This window comes from Dipteris shenzhenensis, chromosome 9 (assembly GCF_047967505.1).
Source record: "Dipteris shenzhenensis isolate YYH24624 ecotype China chromosome 9, Dip_SZ_1.0, whole genome shotgun sequence".
Classification (NCBI taxonomy): Eukaryota; Viridiplantae; Streptophyta; class Polypodiopsida; order Gleicheniales; family Dipteridaceae; genus Dipteris; species Dipteris shenzhenensis.
This window is the reverse complement of record NC_141604.1, coordinates 8,980,620-9,008,166: the sequence shown is the minus strand read 5'-3', so window position 1 is coordinate 9,008,166 and position 27,547 is coordinate 8,980,620. Positions and strand designations below refer to the sequence as shown.

The following is a 27,547-nucleotide window of genomic DNA, read 5'->3' as shown; positions in this document are numbered from 1 at the left end:
CAATAGCCATGGATGCCAATGCGGACGGAGTGGATGCATGTAGAGGATCACTAAGCTACTCTCATGTGCTTGTGATGTCAAAGAAGATGGAGTATGCTACAGCCTCTTCTCCTCTGAGCCCAATAGCCATGGATGCCAATGCGGATGGAGTGGTTGCATGTAGAGGCTCCCTAGAGCTACTCTCATGTACCTGTGGTGTCGATGTAGATGGAGTATGTTACAGCCTCTTCTACTCTGAGTGTGACACACCTACATGGGCCACACTCAGCACATCCTCGGTATGTGACAGATGATGTGATTGTTGCCTCAAAGGTTAACCAAGGAAGAACGAGAAGTAGGGACTCTATCAGAATAGAACCAGTTTACTCCATTATTTCAAATAAAAACTTGATATGGAGTAGATGTCTTCCTAACACATTTTGCTTCTTTAAGTCATGTTTAAGCCTCATTCATCATTTTAAGGACTCTCAAGTTTTTGTAGTTGCATTGGGTATTCCATCTTTGGTTGTTTCGGATGCCATACATAGGCACTCCTTGCAAGTTGCAATCTGGTATTGGTTCTGGGTTTCTGTGCCATGAATCTCTCTCTCTCTCTCTCTCTCTCCAACGCACACACATGCACTCACACATATGCATGCTGGCATGCACACACGTGTGCGTGTGTGTGCGTGCACGCGCACGCACACACCCTAGTGCACAGAAGAAGGGGGGGGGGCAGGCGCTGGTTTGTGCATGGGTGTCTCTGAAGCATGCAAGCCTCAACTAGAGACGTCATGAGACATAAACAGAATGGAAATAAACACAGCAACTCTAATTTCACTGAGATAACAAAACTATGTTTCTCAGCTAAGATACCACAAAGGCACTGGATGTGCCATTAAAATACTGGAGATTGCCAACAAACGGCTTTGCAGCACCAAAGTGGCACAGTCTGTAAGTTCCCAGGGAAGCACTGTCAGGAATTTCCCATCTTATTGTTGCTTGACTGTATGGACTCAGCTCTGCCAGACGGGTCCACACGAACCGGGTCGACAGATCATCATCATCATAAACAGGGTTCCATAGTCCATTTGTATCAAGTTGTTCAACAAGAGAGAATGTCTTCTCTGTGAATAAATCATTTCGGGGGCATGCAGACCAGAAAGTTGCAGCTACAACATCCCCCGCCTTGAGAGACATGTTTGAAGGAACATCTTGAACCACATCTCCAAATTTTATATTGCTTGGAGTAGCATCATACACAACACCTGGGAGGAGTTCAAGCTGGTTTGCAAGAAGATTTGGAGGAGGTGGACCTGCTTCAACGCTTTGTCCTTCTGCCATAGCTGTTGCAAGTTTGGTGAACTCTTGGATGTAGGCACTCAATGTGTGAGGTCCATAAAGTGTTGAAGCCCCCTGTTCAAGCGAGCATCATTTCACAACAAACAAGACTATCAGGACATATTATCTCACTTGCTTTTTGCAATGTTTACAAATTCAGGCAAGAGAATGTGAAGGGTTTTCTGAGAATAAAATGCCAAGCATTGGATGTGAGAAAGCTTGCTGGGGCCCACAAAATGGAGAATATATCCCCTTTTGGATGCTATCAACTCATCCTATCAAAATATGGAGAAAGGAATACAGAAAATATTTGTAACGAAGCATATGTAAAATACAACGATTCTATCATTTGAAGTACATATAAAAAATATTATCACATTTGATGATGGAGCAAATTTCTGATGAACTCCTGAACTGATATAGATTAGCAATAAACACACAGTATATTACTGATGAGAGATGCTTGAAACAAAGTACCTCATATCGTTGAGCCTGATATTCTTCAAAAGTAGTAACATATTGAGAATATGAGTTTGTAAGTCCTGCAATTATAACAATTGTGTTGTTACTGAACTCTCCACTGCCTTTTGCAATCAAAGTCTCTTTCACAGCCTCTCTTAAGCGTCTTCCGGCCATAGTCGTGAACTCTGCGACAATCCAAGATTCAAATTTCTATTAAGATAAATCGATGATCACATGAAGATTTTAGCACTAAGTATAATCCACATTGGATAAAGGACCCATTCTTTAAAGCCTAAACAGAACAGGCTAGAAAAAATGACAGTCAATGGAAAGCAGGATGCCAAACCCTAGAATGTATAAGAATTTTTCCCTACAATATTCATAAATACAGAAACTAACTTCATACTCAAGTGTTGAAGGGATCCACGAGCCAGGAGCTTTGGTTATGCAAGCTTAACATTCAGTTACACTTGTAGCAAACAGATGTCTATCATTTCCACCATCTCATTTTACCTCATGAATCTTGTTTCCATGGTCTACTTGTTAGAATAATGTTTCTTGGCTTTCCAGAAAGACCAAGGCAGAGTGCATAGAAAATCAAAGAAAATTTTCAGAATAGGAAATGGGAAAAAGATGGGGAAAAGGCTGCTCATAACCTAGAAGCCATATCAGCAGCAAAGAAGAAAGAAGAAGGGAGAAGGGGATGGGGTGGCAAAAAGAAAAAGAAAGGGATGAGAGGATTTGTTAGAGGAAAAAGAAGGGGTGGCAAAAATAACAAAAATGAAAGAGAGAACTTGAGAAATGGGAGGGCTTCATGGGGGGAGCTTAGGTAAGATGGACAAGTGGCAGGCTGAATGAAATCTTGCACGAGAAATGAGGGAGAGTGGTAGGGGAGCTCATGGCTAAAGGGGTCCCTTTGTAAGCTGAAAAAACAGCAAGACTGGGCAGAAGGGAAGGCGCCCCTAGCGGAGCTATAACACGCAGATGAATGCCAACGCAGAAGAGGAAGATCAAGGGTTGTACAATGGGGCAGTGAGTAGGTGAGGGTTGTAATGAAGGCCCAAAGTTGGTCAGATTAGTGGGGGTTCGGATAATTAGTACTTGGGGGGTTTGCAAGATAGAGGGTTCCAAAGGGATAAGGAGGTACTATATAAGTACCGTCCTCTCATGTACAAGAGGACTTTTGATGTGACATCTAATCCTATCTACTCTCCCTCTTCTTTCCTCCTGCTTGCTTGCTCTCTCTCTCTCTCTCTCTCTCTCTCTCTCTCTCTCTTCCCACCTCTTCCACTCTCTCTCCTACCACATCTCCCTCCCTTCCCTTCCTCTCTCCCCCTTCCACTCTTCTGTCCCCTTTCTCTAATGTGCCCATACCCCCTTTTCTACATCGGTATCAAGAAGCACTCTTGGCACCATTGCTCCTCCATCTTCGCCTTCATCCTAGTCCCGGTCACAACAAACAAACTAGCAGCACCACACAACAAGAAAGCTATGAGTGACGCAGCGTGAACAGCAGCAAAACACAGACGCAATACAGCGACCGCAAGCTCAGTTGACAAGCCAGGCAGCACTTCAAACAAGCACTCCATGCAACAGCCAAGCGTCATCGATCAACTATTTGCGTTCTGGCCCCAACTACAGACACCTATGGTGTAGCCAACTGCAAACACAAAGCAATGCAACCTTACGAAATGCAATTTGATTGCTCTGATCGCTCTTGGAAATCTGGAGCTAGGCGCAGGCACGCTCACCACCCAGCCATGATGCTCACGGGTCTAGGACCAGTAGAATCCGAGCATCCCCCCGAGCTTCAGGCTGGGCTCTGGCACGGACATCAACATGCAACCAGTCCACAACCTCCTGGCATCCCATACCACCAGAAGGCGCCCATGGGGACTCAGGACTGTGCTGGGAATCCGGGGTACGCTAGAAAGCAGGTGCGCCTCCGCAACACGATCCAAGAGCCGGACCAGCAAAAGGAAGAGATAGACCTACTCTGACTTGTATGAATGAAAACTGAACCCTTGGGCCCCTTATATAGGCTTTGGCCCAGTACCGCTAAAAATAGCTGGAACCCTAACTCATCTGTCGCCCTTGCAACCACCTGAGAATCGCTTGCCTAGCCACTAGCCTCCTCAGGCTATCAAAGCTAGTCATGTGTACCTAAGCACACGTCCGATACAATCCGTGCACATGACATACTCCCCTTCCTCTAAGAACTCACTCCTGAGTTCAAAAGAAAGTTCAGAAACTCTCTTTGAAATGTCTCCATGTAGAGTCCTCCTCGACACGATCCTTCCATTAATCTTGTATTCCGTAATCATCCTATTTCTAACTTGACGTTTACGAAAGCCAAGAATACTCTCAGGCTCGTGTGGTATAAAGGTTAAATCTTCAACCTCTATAAGTTCCTGAGGAGTAACTACATGATCCTCAACACCTAGCACTACTTTCAGTCTACTGACATGAAAGATAATGATCTGTTTCATGACGAAATCACATTTATCAATCTTAGCATACAACTTATTCTATCTTAATAGAATTAAGAGAATCCTAAGATGAGCAATATGATCCTCTAGAGTCTTGCTGTATACTAAGATATCATCCAAGAATACAACAACAAACTTACCCAAGAACTCTCGAAACAAGTCATTCATCATTTGTTGGAAGGTTGCGGGAGCATTGGTCAATCCAAAAGGTAATACGAGAAACTCGTAATGACCATACCTAGTCCAAAAGGCTGTCCTTTCTATATGTTTAACATAAATACGAATCCGGTGGTAGCTAGTCCATAAGTCAATCTTAGTGAAAAACTTCACTACAGCCAATATGTCTATTAAGTCATCAGCACGAGGGAGAGGATACTTATTCTTAACCGTGATTTTATTCAATCTTTTATAATCCACACACAATCTCCAGGTTCCATCCTTCTTCTTCCTTAGAAGAACGGGAGCACCCCAAGGTGATTTGCTCGATCGTACATACCTCAAGTATTCTTGAACTTGCTGAGCTAGCTCGTCCTCCTCTAACTGGCTCATCCTATAAGGCAGTATACTTACAGGCTGAGAACCAAGATCATTCAACAACTTCTTTAATTCAATATATTCAACCACACTTAAATCATTTGCATCAGACATAGATACAACTAATGAAGAAAATGGAATCAAAACACATTGAAACACATCATAAGAAGTTGTTTGTAATATATTTCGAACTTCAATCGCATTTACAAGAGGTCCCTCGGACGGATGTATATCATGTTCAATATCAATGCTCCACTCTCGTGTAACTACGTGGGAACCAACTAACTCTACTTGTAAGCCCCCCATATGAGGAGAAGGCATTTGAGTAGCTCGGTTATCCGGTAGGTCCTAGTTTGGACACCAGATGGGGGCCATGTGTGGCCTGATGGTTGGACGGCTTCAGATAGAGTTGGTACACTGCCAACTAGGCTACATGCAAGTGCGGGAAGGCATCCCATGACTGACCGAACTGAGGGTAGACAGAGCATTTCTTGAGGCAGCCCACTCTCGGGTTACGGGGCCCGTTTGGAGCCCCAGATTATCCCGGATGGCTCTGGGCCGAACGATAACCGTAGGTTAGTTGCTCTATTTTGCGCCATGATTCTATCATGTGGTGGGTGGCCTATTTCGCGACCGACCTCCTGTCGGCCGTTTTTGACGGACTGGGTCAATCACCCAATTGAGTCTAACCGACTACGACTGGTGGCTATATAAGAGCAAGCCCGTGAAGCCCATCATCATCATTAGCTACAGCAACCCTGATTCCTTAGCATCCAGCCTCCGTCCTCTACTGTTTCCAGCATGCCATCGAAGCTTCTCACATAGGAGCGCACGGCTGGGAGACAGCGCCATCTATTGTATCAGTTTTACAATAATCAAATTTTTTATTCTCCATACTATCTGCTTTTCTCTCTTGCATACGAGATCCTGTTATCTGTTGAGCACAGACGTTGTATTGTTTCCTTACATGGTATCAGAGCTTGGACTCTAGCAAGAAGATTTGGTAGTGTGTTTCTGTTTGTGAGCAGATTGTGAGAGATGACCCAGTCCGCAAGACTGCGAATCCCACCGTTCGGCGAAAGCAGAAAGTTGGACGGCACTAACTATCCACTCTGAAAGATCAAGATGAAGACCATCCTAAGCGCATACGAGCTTTGAGATACTACTACTGGGGTGGACATAAAGCCGGTTGCGAGAGCGAATCCAACCAATGCAAGACAACAGATAGTACCAACTGCGGATGAGATTCTCGCATGGACAAGAAAAAATGCAGATGCACTGTGTCTGCAGTGTAAGTGATTCTATCATGGCGTTAATTCAACATGTCGCCACAGCAGAGGAGGCATGGACGATCTTGAAAAATCAGTTCGAGACCACAAATCAGACGTCCTCTACTGTTTCCAGCATGCCATCAAAGCTTCTCACATAGGAGCGCACGGCTGGGAGACAGCGCCATCTATTGTATCAGTTTTACAATAATCAAATTTTTTATTCTTCATGCTATCTGCTTTTCTCTCTTGCATACGAGATCCTGTTCTCTGTTGAGCACAAACGTTGTATTGTTTTCTTACATGGTATCAGAGCTAGGACTCTAGCAAGAAGATTTGGTAGTGTGTTTCTGTTTGCAAGCAGATTGTGAGAGATGGCCCAGCCCGCAAGACTGCAAATCCCACCGTTCGGCGAAAGCAGAAAGTTGGACGGCACTAACTATCCACTCTAAAAGATCAAGATGAAGACCATCCTTAGCGCATACGAGCTTTGAGATACTGCTACTGGGGTAGACATGAAGCCGGTTGCGAGACCGAATCCAACCAATGCAAGACAACAGATAGTACCAACTGCGGATGAGATTCTCGCGTGGACAAGAAAAAATGCAGATGCGTTGTGTTCTATTGTCTGCAGTGTAAGTGATTCTGTCATGGCGTTAATTCAACATGTCGCCGCAGCGGAGGAGACATGGATGGTCTTGAAAAATCAGTACGAGATCACGAATCAGACGTGGATTCATAATCTAGAGACTCAACTCGCGAACAAGAAACTGTCTGAGTTTGAAACGGCAAAGAAGTTCATCACCAGGGTGAAAAATCTGCACGATCAGATGACTCATTGGCATCACCATCACCAGCGAGAATCTAGCACGAAGGTGCATATAAATTCTCCCATCAAAGTACGATGGTCTTGTTACGGCACTGAATACGTAGAACAAAAATCCGTCCCTCAACTTTGAGGATTTCAACGCAATGCTTCTAAAGGAGAGGATGCATCAAAAGACGAGGACTGGAGAAGATTCGGCTTTCTCTGTTGAATCAAAAAAAGGTAAGGATAAGGACTCTGGTAACCCATCTTCTTCTGATGATAAAAAGAGAAAGAAGAAGATCAAGTGCTTCTATTGCAACAAGACAGGGCACAAGCGGAATGAGTGCCGGAAGAAGATTGCAGATGAGAAGAACGGAGTAAAGAAAGAGTTCAGCAACAGCACGCAAGCAATACCAATAGAGCTGTTCATAGCAATTAAAGAGATTTGCACGGAAGCAGTTCATGTACCTGTGGATGAGCCTTGGATTATTGACAGTGGTGCATCGCGCCACATGACCAATTGGAAGGATTGGTATACCTCTCTACATCCGGTAGGGAATGACATCCTGGTAGCAGTTGGCAATGATGCAAAATGTCCAACAAAAAGAAAAGGTACGATTGCTCTCAAGTCAGATGGAGTTGTAAAATAGTTGTCCGATGTTCTTTATGTGCCAGATATCAAGAGGAACTTGTTGTCCGTTTTTGCAATCACGGATCGGGACCTCAAAGTTTACTTCGATAAGAATGGTACACAGATTTTGGATCTTCAAGGGAAGGTCGTTGGTAAAGATACACGGCGCAACAACATCTACAAACTCTCAGCTTTCAATGCTCGAGCTGATGTGAGCAACACTAAGCTGTGGCATGAGAGGTTTGGTCATCTAAACCTTAGTTCTTTAAAGGAGATGCATAAAAGTGGAATAATTGCAGACCTACCAAAAATCAGATCTGCCCGATGTATGTGAAGCTTACATGATGGGCAAGCAGCATCGGCAACCCTTTCCTAAAGAGGCCAACAGGACAAAGGCTCCTCTAGAGCTCATTCATACGGACCTCTGCGGAAACATGGAGACGAAAGCTTTGGGTGGTTCCTACTACTTCATGACGCTGATCGACGACTATAGTAGAAGGATATGGATATACTTCTTGAAGACTAAAGATGAGGCTTTTAGTAAGTTCAAAGAATGGCATGTAATGGTCGAGAAAGAAACGGGGAGAAAGGTGAAGAAGTTGAGATCAGACAGAGGTGGAGAGTTCACATCAAGTGAATTCGAAAGTTACTGCAAAAGTCACGGGATCAAGAGGCAGAAACCCCCGCCACATACACAACAAAATGTAGCAGAGTGCAATATGCGCGTCATCTGCGAAATGCGAAGGAGTATGATGAAAGGGAAAGATTTGCCAAAGACTTTCTGGATTGAAGCATGTAACACAGCAGTTTACATTCTGAATCGTAGCTACACGAAGATTGTGAGCACGATAACTCCACTGCAGGCCTTTTTTGGTAAGAAACCTTCAGCTGCGCATTTCAAAGTTTTTGGATGTGACTGTTTTGTGCATGTCCCTGATGCTAACAGGATAAAATGAAAACCGAAGAGCCGGAAGTGTATTTTCTTGAGCTACAGTGAAGAGACAAAGGGTTACCATCTCTATAATCATGTTACCAAGAAGGTAGTAGTAAGTCACGATGTGGTCTTCTTAGAACAACCGCATCAATTGGAGGAGGATGCTTCCTTCCCGGACAACCAGGACCAGGATATCCATCCAATACAACCACCAATAGCAGATCGAACTCCCCCAACGATGCTTGGGAGGATTCAAGATAAAGAAGAGAAAGAAGAGCCTGCAGAACCACAACGATAACAACCATTCTCGAAATGGATAAAGTAGCTTTTAGACGACAGAGAACCTCCAGTCATTGAGGAGAACCATCCGAACACCACCGGTCCAAGAGATTAGAGGAGCAAAGAAGGACGCAGGAACACTTGGTCACTACGCTTTGATGCAGAGGTGATCCGTGCTGAAGAGCCCAAGTGTCTTGAAGAGGCACAGGGTGATGATAGGTGAATGGAGGCTATGCAGTTGGAGTATGGCTCCATAATGAAGAACAACACTTGGGACCTCGTGGATCGACCACCAAAACGCAAGGTAATCGGTACCAAGTGGATGTACAAGACCAAGTACAAGTCCGACGGCACGTTGAATAAGTACAAGGCTCGGCTTGTGGCAAAAGGATTCGCACAGGTACATGGTTTTAATTATCATGATACTTTTGCTTCCACAGCTCGACTAACCACAATTCGCAGTGTTTTAGCTTTAGCAGCACAGGAAAGTTAGCCCGTGTTTCAGATGGATGTAATATCCGCCTTTCTCAATGCAGATCTCAAGGAGGAGGTATACGTGGAACAACCACCAGATTTTGTGATCCCCGGTTCAGAAGGTAAAGTCTTTAAACTGAAGAAAGCACTTTGCGAACTGAAACAAGCCCCAAGAGCGTGGTACCAACGGATTGATGCCTACTTTCTGCAAAACGGATTCAGGAGGAGCCCATCTGATGCAAATTTGTATATATACAGAGAAGGAGGTAGATGTATGATCGTGGTCCCTCATGTGGACGACCTTGTCATAACAGGGAACCATGAAGAAAAGATCCCGCGGACAAAGCAGTTGCTAGGATGAGAGTTTGAAATGACAAACCTCGGACTGATGCATTTTTGTTTGGGGATTGAAGTTTGACAAGAGCCAAAATAGATCTTCATCTCAGAGCTGAAGTATGCTGGAGAGATACTGAAGGCATCTGGCATGGCTGAGTGCAAGACAGTTGGCACCCCTATGGAGGTTGACGTGAAGCTCTCAAATGAGGATTCATCACCACTAGTGGACGAAGCGAAGTACAGAAGACTTATGGGCAGTTTGATTTACTTGTGCAACACACGACCGGACATCAGTTTTGTGACTGGTGTACTAAGCAGGTTTTCCAATAAGCCCCGAGAGAATCATTGGAGGACAGGGATGCGGGTGCTGAAATACATCAAAGGCACACTTAATTATGGCATCACCTATACCAAGGGCAACACCTTGATTGGATTCTGTGAATCGGATTGGATAGGAGACGTGGACAGCAGGAGATCAATGACAGGTTACTGTTTCTCACTTGGATCTAGAGCTATATCATGGGTCAGCAAGAAGCAACCTACAGTTGCTCTTTCTTCTACCGAGGCTAGGTACAAATCAGCATGTTTTGCTTCTTGTGAGGCAATGTAGTTGAGGAGGATTTTAAGGGACATGGGTGCAATGCAGAACAAGCCTATGTAGTTATCATGTGACAATCAGAGTTGCATGGCAATTGCAAAGAACCCTGTGTTCCACGCTCGCACAAAACACATTAAGATTCAATATCACTTTGTACGCGAGCTCATCATGGATGGAGAGGTCGACTTGGTGTACTGTTCGACTACAAAGAATGCTGCAGACATCTTCACGAAGGCTCTTGGAAGATACTTGCTGGAGAGACATCTTCATCAACTTGGCATTGGGCCGAAAAAGTAAGTTCACTTGGCAGGTGGACATTGAGGAGGGGTGTTAGATATCAATGCTCCACTCTCGTGTAACTACGCGGGAACCAGCTAACTCTACTTGTAAGCCCCCCATATGAGAAGACGGCATTTGAGTAGCTCGGTTATCCGGTAGGTCCTGGTTTGGACACTAGATGGGGGCCATGTGTGGCCTGATGGCTGGACGGCTTCAGATAGAGTTGGCACACTACCAACTAGGCTACATGCAAGTGCGGGAAGGCATCCCATGACTGACCGCACTGAGGGTAGACGGAGCATTTCCCGAGGCAGCCCACTCTCGGGTTGCGGGACCCATTTGGAGCCCTGGGCGAACGGAGACCGTAGGTTAGTTGCTCTATTCTGCGCCATGGTTCTATCATGTGGTCAGTGGCCTATTTCGGGACCGACCTCCAGTCGACCGTTTTGGGTGGACTGGGTCGGTCACCCAATTGGGTCTAACCGATTACATCCGTCCAAAGCTATGGACACAATACAAAAGAGATAGATCCAGAGTCCCACCAATGGTGTGGTCTTCTGATCTTACCACAAGGTAGTTCTCCTATCTGCTGGCTATCTCTAGACTCGAGCCCGCGTGCTCCACCTCAAGCGTCTGTAGACTTTCCGTCCAGTGTGTTCTTCTCCACCTTACTGTCTTTGCACCAGCCTAGGTGGGCAGCCCTTGCCAAGCTTTGTCTGCAGCACACAGGTCCCCTTGGTCTTCCTGAATATAGGCTCCAAGATAACCATTCCACTGCTCCAACCTGCTTGTGAATGGCTGCTCCAGAAGATGATGATCTCAGCACCTTGCTGCCCTAGAAGACAGCCAAGGTCCAGCCTCTTCTTGGCTAAGTCTGCAGCACTTGTTGCACTCTCTCACCTCCTGTAGATAGGCCCAGAGAGTAGGCTTCCTGCTGCTCCTTTCTGCCCTGGAACTGCTGGCTATGCTGGATGATGAAATGAGGCCCAGGGCCTCTCCTTTTATAGGGCTCAAGGCCCTTTCAAATGGACCAACCAGCCAGCCCTAAATGGGCCGACTGGACAGACCTGGTTGGCTCAGCCCAACCAGCCCTATATAAGGGCCCTAGCCAAGCCCTTTTTGGGCTGCTGCTAGGCTCCCCTTTGCTGCTGCTGGAGACCCTGCTGCAGGCTGTATACCTGCCCATAGACCCCCACTATGCTGCGCTATTTCTTGGCTCCCTGATCTGCCCACACGTGTGCGCCTCAGCTCCGTACTGTTGCTGATGTCATCCGTGAGCTCATGGCCTTTTCTCTTGGGTCCCTACTGCTGTCCTCTGCTCCGCCTTATGCTCCTGCAAATCAGCCAGGGACCCTCCTCTCTTCTTTTGGGGCACATCCTGCCCAAGGTCTCCCTCCCCCACGCTCTCCTCATATGGGGGCTTACAGATGGGGAGGTGACCATTCCAACATCCATTGCCCTTGTAACCCAACCTGAGAATCGCATGCCTAGCTACTAGCCTCCCCAAGCTATCAAAGCTAGTCATGTGCGCCTAAGCACACGTCAGATACAATCCGTGCACATGACAGTACTCCTAGTACCAAACGTTGTTTCTTGGCTCCAACAATCGCACCTTAGGGCATTGACCTCCATTACTGGGTTGAAATAAAGCAAGGGCAGAGCAAACGGGTGGAGTAACAAGTAACAATCCTCCTGCCTATCACATGAGCCCAGAAACTAGTCAACACAAGTAGATCAAGAGGCTTAGTGCCGGACGAGAGGGCGCAAAAGGATTACAAGGCATGGGGCACGGACTTCAAGAGAGGGCGAAGCCAGTCTACTAGCTATTGACCCTCCTCACCATCATCTCCAACCTCATCCTCTCACCAGTGCATTGGAATGCCAACACCGCTCCCGCCTTCGCTATGTCGCCATAGCCGGCGCCCACGACACAGCACATTTCTACCACACCACAGCCCTCTGCAAACATTAGTTTGGGAATTATTAATTCTCAGGTTAGTTTAATTGTGGGTTTGTTAGGCTAGGTTTAGTAAGTTAGGTTTGGTTAGGTTAGTGGGGTGAACTTAGCTTGGGTCAGGTTCAGTCAATTAGCTTGGTTAGGCTATTTGGGTTAACTTAACTATGCTAGGTTAAGTTCTAGCCTGGGTTAGTAGGCTAGGCTAACTTATTGTCTTAATTGTCCTACGTGTCTTAGGTTAGTGTACTAACTGTCCTTGGCAACATAGGGACCACCCCCCACCCCCCAAGAAAAAGGGCAAGAAAGGCAGCTTTTCACAACCCTTTCTCAGGGCCTTTCACAGCCACGTTTGAGCTCATTTGGGCTCCATTTCTAAGCCTCTTCATCGCCCTTTTCCTCAAGCCTCTCCATCAACATTTGAACACAATTTCAGCCTCGTCATGGACCATAACCTTGAGCTGACATTTGGGAGCAACAAGTTCTGTCAGATCGGGTCCTTCCTGCAGGGAGCTAGCCTAGTGGATTGCAGGCCGTGGAAATGTAATTGTCTGCAGCACAAAGGCCTATGCAGCCCGTGCATGATAGTCAATGTAGAGCTTTGATGCCGAGATTTATGCATAGCATGGATAGGAGACAAATGCAAAAAGGGTTCTAGACAGGGCTTGGACAGCAACACAAGCCAATGAGATGACAATTTATGCTGAAAGTGGAGATACAAATGCCATAGAGCAGCCAACTACTGTTGAAGCTATGATGCCTAGAGCAGTTATGACAAACACAAGCAGGCCTATTAAAACAAATGCCAAATATGGGCTGCATAAGCGACTCCCTGAACTGAGCTGCTCCTGCGAGCCTCCCCCTCCCCTTCCGTACCTCTACCTCCCTTAGCCCCTCCTCCTCGCCTCGACCTCTCCCGCCCCTACCTCTCCGCCCTCACCTCCCCTCACCCGCCGCTGCCGCCGCGCCCTCCCTCGCAACCCCCGCCTCACCTCCGCCTCACCCCTGCCCTCCGACCTCACCCCCCCCTCGCACCTCCGCTCACCCCCTCGCACCTCCACCTCACCCCCCCCTCACCGCTGCCTCTCCGCCCTCACCCCTCACACCCCGCCTCACCCCCGCCTCACTCCGCCCCCCCTCGCTACGCCCACCCCCTTGCCGCTCCATCCCCTCCCCCCCTCGCCCCTCCGCTCCACCCCGCCCCGCCACCACTCCGCTCCCCCCGCCTCCCGTTTCGCCCCCCCCGCCCCTCGCCTTACCGCCCCCGCCCCCTCCCGCCTCTCCGCCCTTCCGCTCCACCCCCGCCTTCCCTTCCCGCCCTCCGCCCCCGCCCCTTCGCTCCACCCCGCCCCTTCCGTCCCACCCTTTCACCCCGCCCCCCGTCCGTCCTCCCGCCCCGCTCCGCCTCTCCCCCGCGTCCGTTCCCGCCTCCCCTCCTCACCCGCTCTCCCGACCCGCAGCTTCAGCCCCCTCCTCTTCCTCCTCAGTATCCTCCCCCTCCTTCTCAGCCCCAGTTCCAGATGCATCCCCATCCCTCTCCCCCCCGCCTCTTTCAGCTCTCCTGCAGAGCAGATGCATCCCCATCCCTCTCCCCCCCGCCTCTTTCAGCTCTCCTGCACCGACGGTTCCTCAGCCGAGGGCAGCCCCCGCTCCCCCTCCTCCTCCTCCTCCGCTAGTCGCCCCTGAGGAGTCTGAGTTGCCTATTCCCCAGCCTCCTCCCCCTCCCCCTCCGCTGGCAAGACACCCTGAGTCTACACCACCACCGGAGCAGGCTTCTCTGTCCGCTAGCCCCTCAGTGGCAGACTCTGACGGGCCTCAGCTTCAGGAGAGAGAGCTCCCCCGCGACTTTTATAGATCTAGCCCCTGGGACTACTTGGATGTGGCCGACCTCGGGACCTTCCCTGCTTGCCTCGACATCAGTATCTTCCTACTCCGCAAAGGGGCGGATGGGAAGATAGCCGCCTTGGCCCCTAGGGATGGCCCTAGCTTTGCTTTCACGTTCCTTAGCGACGGCACCGAGACCTGGACAGACGACTCGATCTGGGAGGCTCTCAGGGAGCAGACGCATGCTCAGGTTTGCTCCTGGATAGGCCCGTCCGGTGGGCAGCTTCTCGAGACTCAGTGGTCCGAGGGTGACGTGCGCCTGCAGTGGCGTTGCGCCGCCAAACGCTTCAGACTGATTGTGATCCTCAGGCCCCCTGTCTTGGCCTTTCCCCCAAGATGTCAAAGCCTCGACTCCTCAAAAACTGTGCCTTCTACGGGATGTCCACCTCAGAGATCTCGAGCTGGCTCGAGAAAGCTTTCGTTCATGGTACCAAAGGCCTCTCGCCTTTGCTGAAGGTGTTGAAGGACGGGCAGGACGACCCCGCTTCCCCCTCCAAACCGTCCCATAAGCGTCAGCACCTCCACTCCGAATTGTCAGCTTCTTCTTCAACTTCGACCGCGAGCAGACAGTTGTTCGCAGCCTCCCAGTCCTCACCATGAGCCTACACCTCGTATCCTGGAATGTGAACGGGTTTCACTCTTCTGGCACCCGTGGTCCTAGGAAGCTCATTTTGAGACAGGAACTTCAGCCAGCAGTGATTGGTCGTTTAGATGTACTTCTGCTCCAAGAGCACAAGCTTTCTGCGGCTCACTCCCATAGATGTGGGAAGATTCTCCTTGGACGCTCTCACACTTATTGGGAGCCCTCGATCGGTGCACTGGGGAGGAGTGGTGGTGTCTGTACTTCCGTGGGCGAGCAGCTAGCCCAGGGAGTTTTCGGTCATGGCACGTTGATACCAGGCCGTGCCCTTTGGGTAGGCCTGGAACTGGAGGGCTCCAGAGTTGGAATCCTCAACATTTATGCTCCCACAGATCTCCGTTGCAGAGCCACCTTCTGGAGGACACTTACAGGGATTCTCCCAGACATGGATTCCTGGATTGTTGGAGGTGACTTCAACAATCTGGAGACCTTGGAGGACCAACAGGGCAGAGGACCGGAGTTTACAGGTATGTCTCAGGCAGAGCAATCCACTTGGGACTCTTTTATCTTTGCGACAGGAGGTAGGGCAGTTGGCGAGACCCGTCCTTCCGGCGTTGGCACGGGAGCTTGGACTTCTCGTGGGGCTTCCGCAGGAAAGGAGGCAGACTCCTGGAGAGGCTGGATAGATTTTATGTTAGTGATTGGGCCATCAGCAGAGGCGGTCAGGCGGGTATAGTTCCAGGGATGACACTTTCCAACCATGCGCCTGTGCTCTTATCATTAGACTCGACAGTTCAAGCCCTTCCCCCCCGCTCATGCCGGATTCCCGACTCCATTTTCTCGAGGGAGGACGTGCGCAGCAGTATTTGCAGTCTTTGGGATAGAGACTGGGGCGAGTGCGTGGATCTGGTTGATTCGGTGGCGCAGGCTTTGCAGGAGTCCAGCCAGTTCTGCCAGCTCGCAGCCCTACAGGTTCGACAAGAATGGTGGGGTAGAGAGAGAGCTCTTCGGAGGGACCTCGCCTCCATTTAGTGACTCCAGCAGGCATCCCCGGGCTCGGAGGAGCTTCAGATCCAGGCCCTTCGAGCCAGAGCCCTTCTTGAGAAGACACTCCAGCGTCACTCAGAGTTTTCCTATCACGCCTCTGTCTCCTTCTGGGCTCGGAAGGGTGACCAGATGTGCAGGGAGTTCTTCAGGACGCATGGCCAGAGAGCAGCAGGTGATCAGCTTCGGAGTCTCAGGACAGCGGAGGGACACATCGTTACGGATCCGAGAGAGGTCTTGGGGTTGGCCACCGACTTCCACAGGACCCTTTTCCAGCAGGAGCCGCTTGCCCCTCGTACTCGATGTTCCCGTGAGGAGGTATGGAGGCACACTCCATCCCTGGTCCAGCCTAGCATGCAGGCGACGTTGTTGGCACCGTTCACCACGGATGAGATGTTGGAGGCCTTGATGGCCATCGATGGGCAGAAATGCCCAGGTGAGGATGGGCTATCCCGGGCATTCTTCACCTCCTTCTGGGACCAGATCCATCAGCCCCTCCTAGCAGCTCTTCAGAGGATTTTCAGCAGCGGTTATATGCCAGAGAGCCTCTCCTCGGGACTGATTTGCCTCATCCCGAAGGGAGGAGATAGACAGGAGATCCGTCAGTGGTGCCCGATCACTCTCCTTACCACTGCCTACAAAATCCTTGCCAAGATGATCAGTGCCAGAGTTCGGCCTCTACTCCCAGACCTCATTCATGACACTCAGACAGGCTTTGTCCAGGATCGCAGTATCCTGGATAATGTCTTCACCTTTTCAGAGGCGGCGGAGTGGGCTCAGCACAATGGATCACACCTAGCCATCCTACTTCTCGACTTTGAGAAGGCCTACAATCGAGTGGACTGGTCCTTTCTGGAGGGGACTCTGGAGCGGCTAGGCTTCCCAGCAGGATGGATTCAGGGTATTTCAGCTTTGTACAGGACAGCTTCTAGCAGAGTCATCATTGGCGGCAGGATGGGTGAGCGTTTTAGCTTGGAGAGATCAGTGCGTCAGGGCTGCCCCCTTGCTCCTTACCTATTTCTCTTCTTCGCCAAGGCTATGACTTACTACCTTCGAGCGAGGTCTATAGGGATCAAGGGTGTTCGCCTTCCACTCCGAGAGGACACGGAGCTCTTGGACTCGGAGTACGCGGATGACACAGCCCTGTATGTCCAGGACGATGAGATGATGCTGGAGAGGGTGAGGATGGCCCTGGAGGTCTTCTGTTCCGCTGCTGGTGCGAAAATCAACTGGAACAAATCAGTTGCTTTTCTCACAGACCCCGAGGCGTGTTCTCAGTGGGGGAGGTTTTTGGGTTTCAGGTGGATCCCACGGGGACAGAGAGCTAGATACCTTGGTTTTCAGGTCGGCCTGGATATCACGCCAGCTCAGCAGTTTCTCCCGGTGCTAGATTCCATCCGACGGAAGCTGGCTTTCTGGAGCACTGCTAAGCTTTCCCTTGCAGGTCGTGCCCTGCTAGCCAACCAGGTCCTCCTAGCCACGGCTTGGTATGTGGCTTCCTGTTGGTGTTTCTCGAGATCCAGCGTGGCACAGCTTAGGAGGCTGGTTCGGAACTTCCTTTGGTCCGGGGAGGATGGCCTCAGAGATACCAGAGCCAGGGTTGCTTGGCAGACAGTCATTCTTCCGCAGGCTGAGGGAGGCCTGGGGGTCATCGATCCAGAGCTTCAGAGTCAGGCCTTGTTAGGCAAGTTAGTCATCCGCGGTTTGACCCCGGGGGGGCAGACGTGGAAGATGTTACTTCAGCAGGGGGTCGGTTCTTGTGTCCCGCGCCGAGGCGGAGAGTGGCTCCCGTCCCTCAGGTGGATCTTCACTTCCGCCCCGATCACTCAGCCCCGTTCCCCACTCGTTCGTAGCCTCCTCATGGTTTGGAGGCGGCTCCGCCTCAGTCTCATTTAGTCCCCTCCCCGCTGTCAGGAGGAGATCGATCGCCAGCCGCTTATCTGGAATGATCAGGTCAGAGATGCCGAGGGCCTTCAGTTGGGGGAGAGATCACACATCAGGTGGGATGGCTGGATGAGGGGGCCAGCCCGGTCCCTTCGAGTTTGGAGGGACACGTACAGACATTTGGAGACGGCTGATCTCGCAGACGCAGCTAGAGGTGCCCGTGGAACCCAGGCGAGACGCACGGAGATCGACGGCACGATCCCAACTGATTGGTTGGTTCCACCTGAGCTTCAGATCCTCATGCCTGGTGACGACCGTTGGCTGGGACAGTTCACCCCCCGTGGCATCCCACTGGTGGTCGCAAGACGTATGGACGACTCCTCTATTTCCTTCTTCGCGGTTATGGGGGATGGACGACTCAGGAGAGAGGATGAGCTCATCGACCCCCTACTCCCATGGCAGAGGGTTCGGGTCGTAGGCCTCTTGGGGAAGGTCTGGCGTACCGATCCTAGCATTGAGCAGGATCAGCTGCAGCTTTGGCGACTCTGGCTCTGGGAGGGGCGGGCCTTGTCAGAGCTTGATTGGGACCCAAGAGAGTGGAGATGGCCAGAGATTGTGACAGGACAGGGGCCGACCTCCTCCTTTGCCTACAGCACGACTTTGGGCTGGCGAGTTCTTGGGAGGATGCAGAGCCGCCCCCCACCCAGCGGCCCAGCTGGTATGCACAGGGTATTTCCAGGTTCTTTCTGCAGGCCTTCTGGAAGGCCTTGTGGGAGAGCTGGCGGCCGCGGAAGATCTCCTACTTCCTGTGGCTTCTTGCCCACAAAGGTCTTCCAGTGGGGAGCTGGTTGCGGCAGATAGGCCAGGACGGACGCTGTCAGATCTGCCATGAGGATGAGGAGTCACCAAAACACTGCCTGTGGAGCTGCACTTGCACCCAGGAAGTGTGGAGGTGGACTTTCGGGATTCTTACTCGCGCAGCACCGGAGCTAGGTTTGATCACTTGGGGCGCGTTCTGTTGGTGCAGCACCGCACCTGGTCTTCATCACTTATTCGAGGCATGCCAGCAGGACCTCACTTTCCTTATCACACAGGGGACGTGGGGGCCGCTCGAGGGTATCCCGCAGCACCTAGCAAAGGCTGATACAGGAGTTCAGGAGAGGCAGCCAGTCTGGGAGATTATTAGCAGCATCGCAGGGTGGCACATTTGGACCTCGCGTTGCGCGCAGATCCTCGGTGGCACCTCCTTATCGACTGCCCAGATCATGACTGATATTTGGAGCGAGATTATTCATACCCTCAGAGGCCAGTGGGACCAGATTCAGGGAGATTCCCGGGCCGGTCGGGAGAAGCGGAGATGCTTCCTCCGGGCTTGGGACACACGGGGCCTCTTCTTCGAGCAGACTTCGCAGGGCCTTCGGTGGCGCTACTCACCACCCCGATGGCTGTTCATTCACACTCGCCTTATCCCTCCGTGAGAGAGAGATTTACTTTTTTGTTACCTTTTAGGACTGTGTCCGATTTGTGTACGCAGCCCGTCAGCTACAAGCTGACCTTTTGTATCTTGCTCTCGAAGTAATATAATTAGCACTGTTTTTTCGGGAAAAAAAAAACAAATGCCAAACAACTAAGGAGAATGCATTTCTGCCAATGCTTCTAATGCAGTCCAGCCATGTTATGTCACTCCCTAGCACGCAGCGAAACCATGCTTCAGAGCCATTGATGATGTATGGACAAAAATCTGGTTATTGTCAGGCAATTACAGCTGCAAATATCTCCTAGTTTTGCAATGCACAGACTTGATGGCACAAGGGCGGATGCTTTGTCCGTGATGCTTCAGAGCATGACACAGGATCAAGTGAAGCAGATGGACCAGCAAATCAGCCAACAAATTTGTGAGAAGATCGGAGAGCTAGTGCACAAATTTGTGAGAAGATCGGAGAGCTTGGGGATCTTCCCTTCATGCTCACTAGATCGGGGACACGACTGATGGAGGTTACAGAGTTCTATCACAGGTTTCCTGTTAGCACAGCCTCATCCACCGCCGGGCCCCCCTTGAGAGTCTATCGTGGCCACGGATCCAGATTTTTCCCATGTATTAGATCTGATGTGATTTGATTAGTATTCATTGTGGGTGATGATGCCGGATACATGCTCCACCCTTTCAGCTCATTTGTATCAGGCTTCTTTCCATCTCATAGGCCCTTTGGCTTTCGAAGACTTTTAATACACTTTCTTTCTCCTACCCCCCTTCCGCTCTTCTATTCCCTTTCTCTAATCTGCCCCTACCCCATTTTCTACAAGGGTTGACAGGGGAGAGAAGTGGGGCAGGAGGGTGGCAAGGGATGGGGAAATGAGAAAGGGGACATCCGTGGAGGGCCGAGGTCTTAAAGCTGACCTGCTAAAACTATGGTTACATATGAGTCTATTATGAAGAAATTTGGCATCTGTGACCTCTAGATAGATCAAATATGAGAGTGTCATCTTGCACTATTCACAGGTCAAAGTAACCAATACTTCACATATAGGAGGCCATAGAGTGATCACAGCTTAGAGACAAGATGAGAGAAAGAGACAAGAAAGACCACTTAAGTAAAAGTCGCATGTGTTTTAGTAGGAACTGTTCAAATCAAACGTAAGAATTTATAGAGTAATCACAAATGTACCTGAAGGAACACATAGTATGATAAAATTCCCAATTCTCAGAATTTGCAAGGGAAGTACAGAAGGCTGCAACCGATAACAAAACTTAGAAAATCAGAGGCAAACTTTCAAACTGAACTACTTTGTGTAAGAGACACCAGAAGAAAGGATTAATGGATTAGATCATATCTCATTATCCATGAAATTACAATAAGAAAATGTTTAGTACAATGCAGGCAAACATTGGAACACTCTATCACTTGCTGGACTATATCAATAAACTGCCAAAACATTGGTCTCTAGAACCAATTGACACCTTGATACTGAAAATCTCTGGAAAATATACCAAGGTACCATATCAGGGGTGCCTCAATAAAGGGGATTTGCAGGTCGTCTGATGTCCATCAAGGAAAGTTTTTGACATACCTTCATGTTCTCCATCCGTAACACTTTTATATCTACTGCAAAAGATATGCTCGTTAAAGTTCTCAAGATGAAAAACTTACCGTCGATAAAATGACTAAAGTAAAGCCTAAAAGATGCAGTAAGTAAAAGATTCAACTTGGTTATTGCATTGAGATTAAGGATGGACATGTTTCCTAGAAGTCAAATTACCCGAATAAGGTTTGTACAGGACAAAAACAATTTACATAGTCTATTAGCCAGACACAGACTGGACCAAGGAGTTGCAGCACAAGTTTTTTGGCTGGCCATAGAATGGCCAAGTTGCAGCATATCAATGTCCTCTTAGTGGGAATTCAAAATGCATATGACCAGGTGCGTTGGAGTTTGAGGAATGAAGAATGGCTGAGGAGAAAGGGTTGCTGTGGTGTATGCAAGCACAAATAGCAAGGTGACATTAGAAAGGAAGACAGAAACCTTTTTTTCTCTCCAGATCAGTCAGCAAGATATTTTTCATTCCAAGTGTGACTGCAGCACTTGGATATTATGCCATAGTAAGGGACAGCCTCTCTAGCCTGAAACGCAAGGTGGTAGAGGTCCCTTTGCCGTTAGCTGATAATATTTCACCGATGCATCCTCAGGAACTCAAGGATCCATTATACTAATACGTGCTTGCTTTAGTTCTATGACCCAATCATCCCATCAAGCATTCAAAATTTCATGTGTTGCTTTACTTTCTTTCACAGTATCACATGCACACCCCATACCTAAGAGCAATGTGCAGGCACAGGAAGAGCAGATCTAGTAACGATGAGGTGAGCAGATCTAGTAAAGATGAGGTGAGCTTACAGCCCAAGCATACGGCAGAGACATTTCCCCCGTGTCAATAAGTATTGGCTTTGGCTTCTGGCAATCAATTTGCTTCTGTGTTGGTGGCCTTAAGAGGGCACCGACAATCCTCCAGAACGCATTTCCCTGCATTTGGAGTGCATTAGCTTCACAATACAAATGTTTGAAACTCGTAGATCACTACAAGCAAAGAGAAGTATTACTAACTTGATTGTCACCCTGAACAAAATTAAATGCTCCTGGACCATCTGTTGTTCCTGCAGCGAAGCTGAACCCTACTGCAGCAGGACAGGTATTGACCGTGCTTCCTATCCCCCCTTCTGATGATACAGAAGGTAAAGTTACCTCAATTGCTGAGAAGTCCACATACGTGTGCCGGTAATCTACCTTTCCTACCAGTTTATCTGATGCACTATTGAACAAATCAGATGCCTTCTTGAACTGGCGATCACCAATAATAATTGTGCTTGCAAATTCATCAGGAAAACTGCAGGTTAATCCATTCTCAAAGTCAGCAAGCCAGTACTGCACTCTATCATTGGGAAGCAAAGATTTCTGTATGAGAATATACGAGGCACTGTCTCAGAAATTTGAAGCTTACGCAGGGCCACGGCCAATGCAAAGCTCACTTCTCCCATTGCAAGTACTGTGATTGAAATCACATGGTAAGCCTGTGTCAATGCAAACTGCTCCAAGGACGTTTGGAGTTGTGTCCCCTACATTTGACTGGCAAAAGGCAGCTACAAGTGGCTGCTTGCCAGTTTGCAAAACTGCACTTCGAACTCGACTCATCACACTAGAAAGCTTTGTGTCGGCCTTTCCACCTGTGCTCTGGAACCTGGATGAGCTCTCTAACTCTTTTTTGTCTGTCAGTTAACCATATAAAGAGCAAAAATGAGGAGATACCCGCACTCTCATCGGTCTTTCCAACCCCCCTTCAAAGAGAAACAAGGGCAAACACAGACACTCTTGACACCTACCTGAGGTACTCGTGAGTTTTTTCAAAATAGTTACATCAGAAGCATGCTCAGTTGATTGGGCATCATGAACCCTGGGAAGCACAGCTGGATTACCATTATACCAATCCTCCATAAGGCGAGCCGCAGCACCTTTGTTATCACCACTGATCAGCGTATTATTTCTACTCATTGATGTTCCATGGGTAGAAAACCAACTGAAAGACCCAATTGGACCAATTGCATCATCAACGATTTTGAGTATCGTCATATCCTTGTCAGTGTCATATGGATAGCCTGCCCGTTCTTCTGCTGGATTGTTTAGATATGCACTTGGGCTGCGATTTATGTTTGCCTCTAGCAGCTCGCCTGAAAGACAAACACACGTTTTTGAAGGGGAATTGTACTTAAAACTTCCAGATGTAAATATCTTCAAAATCCAATCCTGCAAATTAAAAATGTGGGAACCTAAGCGTAAGATGGGGAAGATCAAAGATCAAGGGGAAGGAGGCAGTTGAAGGGAAGCTTTGAGAGGGGGCCCGGGGGGGTAAGAGAGAGAAGGCACATAAAAGAAAGAGAGAGAAAGAAACGACGTAATATATAACACAACAGTTATGATATTATGGACCCGAAGCATAAGCTGCCCTGTGGGATAAGAAATCAGTGAATATGTTTGCATCCTCACCTATGTTCACTAAAACTGATCCAGGTCTTAAATTCTCATGAGCTTGAACGACGCTACTCACAATTCCATCCACAAGCGCATAAAAGGACTGACTCACGAATCCCAACGATGTTATAATGTACAGCACGTATTGCAAGTATCCCCCGGGTCCTGAATGTGTATGGGTTCCACTGATGGCCACATTGCTCTCTGTATACATATCACCATACCTGCCGGCAAATTCTGTATCCTATAAGCTGAATCCAGGTTTTACAGAGCTTGAAGAACGTCACGCATAGAACATCAGGACAACAAACCTGGTTGTTAGAAAGAAAAGAACTACATATTTCAAAAGGGGAAAACATATATCAAAGAGATGGCTGGTTCACTGCGATAGTCTCCTACTAACTGATACGTCTCCGCTTATTGTTATTGTTATTGTTATTGTTTGTGGAAGTACTAAATGTTGGCCATAGAGAAAAGGGGTACGCACCTTTCCTTCAAACTATCCAATACTTTAAGAGTGACGATGTCTGAGGCCATACATGCATCTAAATTCACGAATACAAAACGATTGCCGCTTGTGTCTGGATCTGCAACAATGAAAGTGCGCGCCCGGAGCCTAAAGTGAAGGCCCGCTGCGTTTTGTGAGGGATTAGCATAGCCCATCATGTTTACATTAGCAGCGGGTCCAGTGATATCGTAACTGCCCACACCAACCAAATATTCGCCAGCTGTGGCTTTGTCTAACACAAGAGAGATAATGGCAAAGCAGAGCAGGCGAGGAAAGAGCCGCTGTGCTTCTGATGAGGCAGGTGGACGACCCATTTCGGATATGCTGGTCGGAGCTCCTGCCATTCTTTAATCCACATGAACCTACCTTCAACTATGAAACATCCGATCGAAGCGGCATGAGCTTCCAAGTTCTACACCAAGCGTGAGCTCGTAAGCTGCTGCGAGATGAAGAATCTGGATTTAAAGTGAGCTCGTCAGCTGCTGCGAGCGGAAAGGGTGAAAGAAGGAGCTGAAAGGGTGGAGCCTGCGAGAAGGTTGGCAGCGGAAGCAACGAAGAGAGTAATTGAAAAAGGTGGTGGAATGAATGCGGGGTGGCCAACACCACACGTAAAGTTTCACGTGTCATTTTCTAGTGGCCTCGTTTCCAACGAACCATTTCGTAAGTTACATATATAGCCGTGTCCTAACGGCAAGACCACGTAAACTCGCTTCCAAGGTGGCACCTTGCCTGGGCAAATTTAAAGGTGAATGATATTTAATCATTCATAATGCCTGTTCATAATGCCTGCCCAAATCTTGTAGGAAGACTATTGGAGATAAAGGGGAGAGAGAGAGAGAGGGGGGGAGGGCGCGCGGAGAAAAAGAGGTGGATGATTTAAAGGAAAAGAAATAGAAAGTGGGGAGTTGGACCAATCATAAAATTTAAAACTTTCAAACAAAGAAAATTCTGAGCTTCTTAGAGAATTCTTAAAGAAGAACCTCCAATTAGACCTACCCAAAGTGCATGCCAAAAAGAAGAAGAGACAAAGCAGAGACAGAGACAAACAGAGAGAGAGAGAGAGGATTTCAAGAGATACAAATAGCAAGTGCAACTATAAAATTATCTTTTTGTAAAAAATAAAAGCATGAATTTTCCCTTTCTATTATAGGTAATGGATTTTCGTAATACCCCTTGAATGCACATGATATATTAGGGTTCTATGTATTGAAGGGGCCAAGGGGGAGGTGTGGAAACTTGTCGATTGTTTGATGCTCTATCATACTTCTTGCACATTAGTAAGTAGGCCCTATGACCTCCCTATGACATGCTATCTTCGATTATTATACTAGATGGTTGTAATTTTAAGCTTCCCCTTGGAATCTTCTGTATGCTTTCAAGATTGGTATCTTGTGCTGCTTAATTGGCCAAGACATCTTTAAGGTTGCAATAATAATATCACCAACGAACCGGCAAGAGATGACAAGGGGAAGCTAAGAACAATAAATTTGTGACACCTTCCATATGGGAGACCATCACCCTGATTCTTTTTTCCTATATCTCTCCATATGAGAGACCATCACCCTGACCCTTTTTTTCCTATCTTTACACATACTTGCCAACATTATTATAAAGTCATTTAATGAGCACATTTGGGAAAAAGGGGTAGGGAGCGTGTAGAGGGTAGTAGGTTGCCATGATGATTTCCACAATTTAATGTGGAGGACAAGAAAACTTTGATAATCTACCACTTGTAGGGGCTCCTTCCACAATTTGTATACCTTTCCTACTTTAATCTTTGTTTAGTTGTCATATTCTCAATATACCCATTAAATAAGCTCTCATACTCTGGACTCTCCTTATCCGATCACCATGCCTTCTTCTATTTATTTCTTAGAAATAACATATACATGAACATTGGCTCCTTAGAGGGGGTAGCAGCAACCTTTCTTTAGAGCGTACATTTGGGTTATCTAATGATTCACCAAGTGAAGCCGAGGTTAAGCCACCCATTTCTTTTGTCACTTCACCACTCACAACATATGTGGATGCAAGCTCTTTAGAGGGGACAACGTTCGAAGCCTAATGCTCATGTCCTAAGCCAAGCCTCCCATGGACTTTGAGCTAATTCATTGCTTACCATATACATAAAAACCATCTCCCTAGATGGGGCAAGCTAGCCTTTTCTTTAGAGTGCATGAGTTACCTTGCCTAACTCTCCCCCACCATTATTGGCTAGGTATGTAACATATATGTGATTTGTAAGAAAGAAGAACTTCGCATGAATAGAAAATTATGCCTTTTCATGACAAAAGAGGTCATACGTTGTGTGAGTGAGTGTTATTTGTTGAGTGAAACAAGAACAATCATAGAGATGATAAGTGATCTATGTGTATATGTTAGTGCATGAATCAAACCATGTTCCATTCATCTTATTTTCTAAATCCACATTATGTAAGACTGCATTAAACACGAATATTTAAAATTTGGGACACTTCATTGTCTCTTGTCAATTATTCCTCCCACCAAACGTAAAGTGCCTCTTTAGTTCCTCTCAATTTGAGAAAATTAGAGGTAAATCATTTAGTAGTTGTTTCACATATTGAATACATGTAAAATCATAGGTGTCATACATGCAATGATGGACACCATGACTTTGTTTATTGCAATGATGGACACACAAAAGATTGTCCATTGCAACGATGACTAAAAATCTTATAGTTTGAAATTTTTGCTTTAAAGTTAAGAATGATTGGAAGTCTCTCCTCGTGATAGCGTGAATCCTAGTTCTTGTCTTATTTTTTAATTTAAGTTTTCTAAGGTTGTAATGGGAAAAAAGGAAACATGCTTTGAGTTTAAGGAGGATCTGTTTAGACTTCCAAGGTTGTAATGGGAAAAAAGGAAACATGTTTTGAGCTTAAGAAGGATCTATTCAAATTTCCAAGTTTGTAATGGGAAAAAAGGAAACACGCTTTGAGCTTAAGCAAAGGATCAATTGAGATTTAGCTCATTTTGAAAAAACATTATTGAATAAGAAGGGCTAAATTGAATTTCAAAGAAGAGGGTGCTTTGTTAAAATTAAATGTATGATCTCATGTGACTTAGAAATCCCTTTCAAGTGTTTCAATTGATATCATTTATTTTAATGAATTATTCTCCAAGCCTTTTTCTAAATTATAAGATAGTTTTTGGATGTACCAATTTGTAAATTATATATACAAATGTCAAAAAGGAATCACATATGAAAGGACTTGAAGTGATGATAATCAAATATCCTTGTTAACTTTTTTGTTTAATCTGACCTTGGAATCTATTGGGAAAAAGCACATGTAAATATAATTTGGATTTCATGGACTATGAGATAGAATCAATGAAACGATTGTTTATTTAGATTTGAATAGTGTGTTAGTATATGGATAACATGTGAACTAAAGAGGTAGTTAAACCCCCCCTCTAAAATGCATGTGTGCATGCATGTGTGTGTGTGTGCATGTGCGCGTGTGTGTACGTGCGTGTGCACGTGCTTGCATGCGCATGTGGGTGCATGTGTGCGTGCGTGAGTGCACACGCATACATGCGCGCACGTACGTGTGTGTGTGTGTGTGCGCGTGTGTGTGTGTACAAAATACACTAAAAAGTCTGAAAATTTTGTCAAAGGGCATAAATAAACCATAAACATTCTTCGAATTGTGAAGTTAAAGTGACTTCTTATTCTAAAGACATGTTCTAGCATCATTTTTCCATGATCCCATATCCCTTATGAGATAATTTGCTCACATTTA

The 27,547-nt window shown here is 47.5% G+C and overlaps 1 protein-coding gene across 1 annotated transcript; it reads right to left on the bottom strand.

Annotated features, from left to right (window-relative positions):
• Positions 1 to 846: 846 nt before the first annotated feature.
• Positions 847 to 24,186, bottom strand: LOC147898152 (neutral ceramidase 2-like). Its single transcript, XM_087378941.1, has 9 exons — positions 23,766 to 24,186; positions 23,294 to 23,502; positions 22,633 to 22,977; positions 22,254 to 22,518; positions 21,860 to 22,139; positions 21,653 to 21,778; positions 20,425 to 20,488; positions 1,798 to 1,967; positions 847 to 1,395 (listed from the first exon to the last, which is right to left on the bottom strand). The coding sequence occupies exons 1-9, from the start codon at positions 24,128 to 24,130 to the stop codon at positions 847 to 849; spliced, it is 2,373 nt and encodes a 790-aa protein (XP_087235067.1). The 5' UTR covers positions 24,131 to 24,186.
• Positions 24,187 to 27,547: the final 3,361 nt, after the last annotated feature.

Excerpts from the sequence above, each read along its gene's own strand:
- LOC147898152 (XM_087378941.1), bottom strand. The coding sequence starts at position 24,130 with ATGGCAGGAGCTCCGACCAGCATATCCGAAATGGGTCGTCCACCTGCC. Across the intron at positions 1,968-20,424 it reads CATACTATGTGTTCCTTCAG|AGTTCACGACTATGGCCGGA; the intron begins GTACATTTGTGA and ends GGATTGTCGCAG. Across the intron at positions 1,396-1,797 it reads ATCAGGCTCAACGATATGAG|GGGGCTTCAACACTTTATGG; the intron begins GTACTTTGTTTC and ends TCGCTTGAACAG.